The sequence below is a fragment of the Neophocaena asiaeorientalis genome, unplaced genomic scaffold, assembly GCF_003031525.2.
Source record: "Neophocaena asiaeorientalis asiaeorientalis breed wild unplaced genomic scaffold, Neophocaena_asiaeorientalis_V1.1 scaffold46, whole genome shotgun sequence".
Taxonomy (NCBI): domain Eukaryota; kingdom Metazoa; phylum Chordata; class Mammalia; order Artiodactyla; family Phocoenidae; genus Neophocaena; species Neophocaena asiaeorientalis.
Window position 1 is genome coordinate 8527950 of NW_020175393.1, and position 7893 is coordinate 8535842.

General features: G+C 56.1%; 1 protein-coding gene across 1 annotated transcript in view; it reads right to left on the bottom strand.

Annotated features, from left to right (window-relative positions):
• Positions 1-7549, bottom strand: part of PGC (progastricsin) — an 8523-nt gene extending 974 nt beyond the window's left edge. The window contains exons 1-8 of the mRNA XM_024766213.1: positions 7491-7549; positions 5407-5557; positions 4883-5000; positions 3805-3923; positions 2969-3168; positions 1587-1709; positions 880-1027; positions 1-94 (exon numbers count right to left, since the gene is read on the bottom strand). The exon at positions 1-94 is cut by the window's left edge and continues 1 nt beyond it. Coding sequence (XP_024621981.1) covers positions 1-94; positions 880-1027; positions 1587-1709; positions 2969-3168; positions 3805-3923; positions 4883-5000; positions 5407-5557; positions 7491-7549 — 1012 coding nt within the window. The remainder of the gene's footprint in view (positions 95-879; positions 1028-1586; positions 1710-2968; positions 3169-3804; positions 3924-4882; positions 5001-5406; positions 5558-7490) is intronic.
• Between the last annotated feature and the right edge of the window lie 344 nt (positions 7550-7893).

A 7893-nucleotide genomic window follows, 5' to 3' on the forward strand; every position in this document is an offset into this window, starting at 1 on the left:
GGATGTAGGAAGCGGGTGGCAGAGGGAACTGCACACCATTTATGATGAACGTGAGGGTGGGCAGGCTCTGGATGCTGTTACAGTCCACGAAAAACTGCAGAGAGGAACAGGGCCCGGGATGCCTCATCTCCCCCCCTGAGAGGACCTGCCAACCCCATCGCCTCAGCCCCTCAGGACCCGGGCCTGAGCCCCAAGCCTGCTTTGGGACTGGAGGCTGCAACACCAATACTGCTCGTGTTACACATGAGGACTCACGTGCAGAGGGTGGGATCTGGGGGGACCTGAGCATCTTTCTCACCCCCAAACATGACTCTTGCTTGAATTTTCCCCATGAGAGAGATTAAATCTACACCCCCTTCTCTGCAAGTGTCCTTTTAAAACACGCAGGTCTGTAGAAAGCATGGCCCATCAGTCCACCAAAGTTAGTGGGAATGCATTAATTAGGCAAACCCTTTGGTGGGCTCAGGAGGGGGCACGGGGCAGAGAGCACGGCCCTGTGGAGGTGAGGGAGCTGTGGACTGAAGGGTTATCCCTTGTCACTCATGGGCTTGGCACCACAGTCTAGTTATTTCCCTCTTACTGCAAAGCCCGGCAGGTGTGTTACCTGTTTCCGCTAAGGGGCTGAAGCTCGGAGGAAATTCTGCCTGGCAGTGACCTCCCCACACCCTTTTATCACAAGCATCTGGCTCCCCTGGATCAGCCTTCGGGCCCCCAGCCAGCTCCCAGCCCCAGTCATCCTGGGGCCCCCACCTCCAGTGCCTGGGGGCGGCGAGAAGCACGGAGGCCAAGGATCAAGCTATTCCTGTGCTCCCAGGAAAAACCACAAATGCCCCCTGGCTGGCCTCCCCCAGGAAAGGGGCACACCTCCACCACACGCACCTGTCCATACTGGTCCTCCTCGGCCCCTGTGGCCTGCAGAAGGGAGCTCATGAACTGCTGGGGCACGGTGAGCAGAGACGTGCCAGTGTCCACGACGGCCTGGCAGCCCTGGGAGCACCAGCCCGTGGCCTGGTCAGCAATGAGGAACCTGAACGGGGAGGAGATGGGCGGCCTCAGCACCTCCCAGCTCAGGGCAGCTAGGGGATGAGCTGCAACCGCAGAATCAAGGTGCACCTCCAGAAGGTAAGGACTCTGCACAGGTCAATCCAGCCGTCCTCCTGCCTCATACCAAAGTCTGTCAAAGGCCACCTATATGGCCTTGGGATCTCTTTCTAAAAAGTTCCAAGGATGGTTTTAGAAACACTGAAGGCCAGGGTTACTGATTCATTGTAAGTACTTGGAGCAAATTATTCCCTCCCCCTCACACACCCCAGTTTTCTAATGTCTAAGCCCCTAGGGTTGGACTACAGGGTCCAAAATGTCTGGGATTCCCAGTCCCGCCCCTTCCTATGTTGTCCCCACCCCACCCTCCTTCTCCAGGCCGACCTGGGCCTTGAAACCCCAGCTGAGGGCAGCTGTGGCTTTGCAGGCGCAGGCCTCTGGGGTCCTCTGTCCCCCCGCCACCCGGCAGTACCCGTGTGACATGAAGTGCCTCCGAGCCTGCTCCGAGGAAGTGCCCACACCCCCAGGGCCCACCACAGACTCACTCCTCAATGCCAATCTGCCAGTACAGCTCCTGGGTGACGGGGGCCCAGTGGATCTGCCCTGTGTACAGGCTGCTGTCCACACCTCCGAAGATGAGTGCTCCCCCGTCCTGAGAGCCCTGCTGGCTGCAGGACATAAAGCAAAAGTGAGTCAGGCAGTGGCTGTGGAAAAGGCAGGAAAACAGAGATCCTGCCCTGGCTCCAGACTGGGGCTCCCTGAGGAACGGCTGTGTCTCCCCTCAGACTGGGGCTCCCCGAGGTCGGGGCCGCGTCTCCCCTCAGACGGGGGCTCCCTGAGGAACGGCTGTGTCTCCCCTCAGACCAGGGCTCCCCAAGGGCAGGGCCGCGTCTCCCCTCTGAATGGGGCTCCCTGAGGGAAGAGGTTGTGTCCACCCCCCACCCCCGCCTGGAGCTCAGGCTTCCCAGTGCCTCAGGCTCCCAGGTACTCCACCAAGCGCTGCCTCTGGGGAAGCCTCTGGTCGTCTGGCCCCCCACCCTGCCACACACCACGTTCTCCATTCCCTTTCACTTTGTGCTGCTGGTGGAGCGTGTCCACGGGAGCCTGACCCGGGCCCAGCTTATTTTTCTGCTGGGATCGGAGGGAGGTAGGGCCCAGGTGGAGGGGAGGGCAGGGCCTCCCCTGTTAGACAGAAGATGAACCTGAGTGTGGAACTGGGCAGAGCTCCTACAGGCTAAACTCAGGGTACTTGTAAACAGAGGCCAGCAACCGATGTAACAGGATAATGTGATTGAAAGATTCAGATGACTAAGCCCCAGAGAGTAGACATTGAGTATCTCTAGAAGGTAGTTGTCTAATTCTGGAGAGGAAAGAAAGTCCACCCCAGGTGACGCCCCCACCCCCACGCCTCCTACTGCCTGGCACCGGGGCCCATCTACATAAATCACTGAGTTGGCTTGTGTTTGTGGTAAGAATAACAACTCGTTAGGAGTTCATGGTGGACCTAGACCAGAAGACTCCAGGACCTGGCTAGAACAATAGATCAAAGGAGATGAAGCAATAGATTTCTACACAAAAAAGGTGTCCAGGTAGAAAACATTTGGTCAGAAGGAAATGATCTAACTGGGGCTCTGGGCAGGAGGTAAGCCCAAGAGGTATGGAGAAAGCAGTAGCAATGCTCAAAGAAGAGCTCAGCTGGAGGAAGGAGAGATACTGTCATGGCCAAGATATACAAAGAAGAGGCCGAGTGGGCAGGGACAGATGCAGAGGTTGGGGAGGGGAGGAGGAAGAGTCAGAAGCCCAGGAGGAAAGGCCCTGCCAAATATGCCTGCTGGGAGGCCTTCAAATCCCAAAGTGTTGAACCTCAGCCATCCAGGGCCACGGGGGGAATGGGCTGGGAGCTGGGGACCACCAGGTGGTTCCTTACCTGCTGAGGTAGAAGCTGAAGACTGGGCTGGTGAGGGCACCCTCCTGCAGCATGCCCTGCAGGACGGTGGGGGCCCCGCCCGTGGACAGGGCAGGGTAGGCCATGCCCATGATGCCATCGAACTTCGCATAGAGGAAATTGGTACCCGGCTCTTTCTCACTCAGGCCGAACTCCTGGTTGGGGACCTTGATGCCCTGGACCTGGAGGGGAAAGAGAGGATGGGAGATGACAAGTGTATCTCCACCCACCTCCCCCAGGCTCCCCCTCCTCAGACCCCTCAAGGGTCTGTTCTTCATCCCTCCTTTGCTTCTGCTGCCTCTCTTCTTGTCAGGTTTGCAAAAGCCACTTTCTCTTCCAAGAAGCCATCCCCGACTGCTGCAGCATTCCCCACCCCAACCTTCTTCTTCCCGAGGCTTTAAGTTCCTTAAGGACCAGGTCATCCCAACCATTGTGGTGCCCTCGGTGCCTGGCACATGATGGCCCGCAGTGAGGGTTCAATGAGTGAATGGATGAGCTTTTTTTTTTTTTTTTTTGTCTGCGCCTTGTGGCATGCGGAATCTTAGTTCCCCGACCAGGAATCAAACCCGTGCCCCCTACAGTGGAAGCGTGGAGTCTCAACTGCTGGACCACCAGGGAAGTCCCTGGATGAGCCTTTATTGTACTGATTTTCTGGCCTGTACGGTAGAGCACTAGGTGTTTCCCATATTTTTCAGGGCCTCCATCTAAGTCTCCCCATCAGACTGTGAGGACTTTGAGGTTAGAATCCAGCTCACAGCCCCGGACTACCTTCCCCACATCTGGGTGTGGGGACAGGGGCAGCCGGCAGTATCACTCACTGTCAGAGTGTCATAGCCGAAGAAGCCGGTGAGGCTGCCACTGCCATACTGCAGGGAGAAGGTCTGCCCATTGGTGGAGTAGGTGGAGGACAGGCTGGGGTTGAAGCGGGTGTGGCTGGCTGCAAGGGAAGGAAAATTCGGGAAGTCAGGCTGGCCCACTCTCAGGCCTGCCGGACTGCCCACCTGTCTCCCAGCCTGGGCTCACATCCTGGGGACTCAACACTCCCCCCATGCCCCACCCCCCACCGGCCACTGAGTCAGGTGGTGGCCAGCTGACATTCCTGGCACTGGAAGTCCCACAAGAACTGGCCAGCCTTGACTCCAAAGCCCCCTCTGACCTACAGAATCTTGAGATGCCCTAGGATGGTGACCTCCCTATGGGCAGGTTATATAGAATCTATTCATCTCCCTGACCCCCAGCAGATCTCCTGACACATGGCGAGTGCTGAGAAATTACTCATCGGATGAAGGAGTGAATGAACCTCCAGGGCATCTGTGCATTCCCTGACCCTCACCTCACCCCAAGGAGGAGCTGGCCACACCAGGATCCTGAGATAGCCTAGGATGGAGCCAATGAGGGACCTTCTGGACTAGAGGCGTCAAGACCCAACCCCCAAGGCTTTGGCAGGGACCAATGCAGCCCTAGGAAGTGAATATCTCCTGTCTCCAAATACAACTACAGGGAGGGGACCACATCTATATCCTTCTCCCGTGTCCCTTGAGATACTCAGTAAGAACTTAGTAAATGGGGTGGAGTAGCATAGAAAGAGTGTTGTAGAGTGGAGTGGGATGGAATGGCATTGCCCAGAGCAAACAGAACGGAGTGGAGTGGGCTGGGCCGGGCTGGAGTAGGTGAAGGGATATGTATTTGTGAGCAGGGAAGGCAGAGGGGCCACCCAGCTCCATGGCCAGCTTCTTCCCTCTGGCTTGGGCATGTGCCACATGACCCTGGACAAGTCCCTGGTCCTCTCTGGGACTGCAGCTCTCCCCAGCAATCTTTATGAAGTGCGGCCCTTCCCCAGAGGGTGTCAGTGCCCTGCCCTGCCAACCGCCCTCCCCTGCCCAACCTAGCACTCACTGCAGGCCTGGCTCTGGCAGTAGACAGAGGGCACCCACAGGTTGGAGGAGCCAGTATCAAAAAGGACCAGGAAGTTCTGTGGTGGGGTCCCGATGCTGATCTCACCAAAGTAGGCAGCCTGGGCAGGAGAGGGGGGACATGGACGGGCTGTTAGCTCTGGTGGGATCCAGGGACCATCAGGCCCAGGCTCCTCCACGGACAGAGTGACAGAGTGACCAGCCCCACAGCCCGCACCAGAAGCAGGGGCCTGAGCCTGCCCTCCACGCTCGCCCAGAACCCACAGACCTTTGGTCCAAGCCCGCCCGGGGCAGCTGCAAAGGTCTCTGTGGACTCAGCTGCCAGGTCAGCAGGGGGCCCTGAGTGCTCTGCCCGCCAATGAAGTCTCCGGGCTGGCAGGTCTGAGAGACGGGGGCAGGCCCCAGGGGCCGGGTGGGAGGGTGCAGAGAGGTGGGGCGCAGCTCATAGCCCAGGCCTGGTCTTTGGCAGCAGGGAGATGGGGAGCCCCGGGGAGGGTCAGGACTCACGTCCATGTATTCCATGGGCTCGGAGGCCACGCTGAAGTCACTGAAGCGGTACTTCTGGGCGGGGTCATACTTGTGGGTCCTCAGGAAGTCCTCCAGTATCCCCTTCTCTTTCATGGTCTCACGGATGGACTTTAACTTCTTCACGGGGACTCTGCAGAGGGCTGGGGTCAGGGCAGGACCTCCCTCTTTCCTACAGAGGCTCTAATATCCCAATCTCTCTCTCTCCATCTCTGTTTGCCTCAGGCTCCCTGCCGCTCTGTCCCCCGGTGTCTGCAGCTTGTACGTGTCTGTGTGTCTCCCTCTTTCTCCATCTCTGTCTCAATCTCTGGTTCTCTCTGGCTTTTTCTCCCTCTGCCTCTCATTTTCTTCCTCTTTCTTTCTCTTTCTTTCAAAACTCTTCTCAGGACTTGCTCTGAGATTCAGAAAACAACTGACTTCACCCATGCATGCCCCCACCCCATCGCATGGGTCCTCATCCCACCCTGGTCCTCCACTCTCAGATATCCCATAAACACTTTCCCAGGCAGGGGAGAGGAACTTCAGACATTACCTTTTGTAGGGTTTGTACATTTTTGTTCTGTTCTGTTTTGTTTTTGTTCTTTTTGGCCGTGCCGCATGGCTTGCGGGATCTTAGTTCCCTGACCAGGGATGGAACCCGCGCCCTCAGCAGTGAAAGCGCCGAGTCCTTAACCACTGGACTGCCAGGGAACTCCCAATTTGTGCATTTTTAAAAAAGGTTTCAGAGGGACTTCCCTGGCGTCCAGTGGTTAACACTCTGCTCTTCCACTGCAGTGGGACCAGGTTCAATCCCTGGTCAGGGAACTAAGATCCCACATGCTGTACAATGTGGCCAATAAAATAAAATAAAAGTTTCGCAGATGGCAAAGTTCACCCCAAAGAAAGTCCTCTGGTACAGTGGCTGTCAGGCACCTGGTGCCGGTTGGCTGTGACAGAGCACAGGACCAGGGGAAGGGCACTAGACTGGGGACTCAGAAGACAGGTTCCTAGTTCTGCCCCTGCAGCAACTTGTCTGGCCTGGATCAATCATGCTCCTCTCAGGATGCAGGGACAGTGGGGAGGTTGGCCTGGTTGGTCCGGAGCCCAAATCAGCTCTGGAACTGTATGTACTGAATTATGGGTTTCTGCCCATGTCTTCCCAGACCTGCTTGCTGCCATTGCCTAGGAGTCTCTGCGGGTCCACCCAGGCCTTGTTCCAGGCTCCAGAATTCCTGCTGCTTTCACTTCTTTCCCCATCTCTTCCCCATTCCCCCAAGACCCTTCATTGTCCAGAAATTCTCTGCTAAACCCATTCACCTTGAGCTATGAAGGCTGATGGTTGCTGCACCCCATCACAGTTACAGAATTTGCATATTCAAAGAAGTTTCTGAGAGGAGCCATCTCTTTGCCAAAAAATCACTCTTTAGTGGTAGAATAGCAAGCAGAGTGGCAGGCCGGGAGTCCTCCTGATGTCCTGTGAGCTGTGCCGCCTCGTTCCCTATCCCCTGACACCTCAGCGTGTAGAGATTACATGACGGGTGTTTCTGCTTAGATGATTTTGGCATCTACCAAATCAATTGGGGGCTTTAAGGAAAATACTAGCAAACGTCTCCCTCTCTAGAAATAATTGTACCGGCCGTTCAGCATCTGCTTGGGTGGTAGTCACCCTTATTCTCCCTGTTTCCTATCCATGTTTTCTCATCAGTGGGGGACGGGATGGTGCTTCTCCCTTTGACTGGAAGTTCCCTGAAAGCAGAGGCCATATCTCCTCCTACCGCTGAGTCCTGTCCTACACCGATTCAGGGAGCCTTCCCTGTCCAGAAGTCCCAGAGCGGAGGCAGATCATCCACAGAGCTTCCTTGTCCCTTCCAACATGTGAGGATAGCAAAAAGATGGGGGTATATGAACTAGGAAGCAGATTCTCGCCAGACACCAAATCTACAGCACCTTGATCTTGGACTTCCTAGCCTCTAGAACTTAGAGAAATAAATTTCTGTTGTTTATAAGCCATCCAGTCTATGGTAGTTCATTTAAAAGTAAAAAAGGCTGCCCAGGCTCCTGCCCCAGCAGCCAGGCCCCAGACTCACTTGATCACGGCCGCCTCCAAGGTCTGGAGGCAGACGAGGGCTACCACCATCCACTTCATGATGCCGATTCCCAGCTGGCCACAGTAGAGAAGCAGCTCAGAGTTGTGGCGTCAGAGTGGAGTGAAGGCCTGAACACTCCTTCCTCCTTTATACCCCGAGGACCCAGCCCAGCCCCTGCCTCCCTGCCCTGCACCAGCATGACCTCAATCCCCATCATACCCTGGGCTCCACGTATCAGTTATTTCTGTGTGTTTTCCCTTGTGAGGGTGGCTGCAGAGGACTTTTCATCTTATTGACTTTTCAGTACAAGCAGTGGAGGCCAGGAGGTGCGAGCGATAAGAAATCAAAGTTGCCGTAAGATGGAGTGGCAAATATGACTTCTTGTGCAGGAACCAGAGGTGTG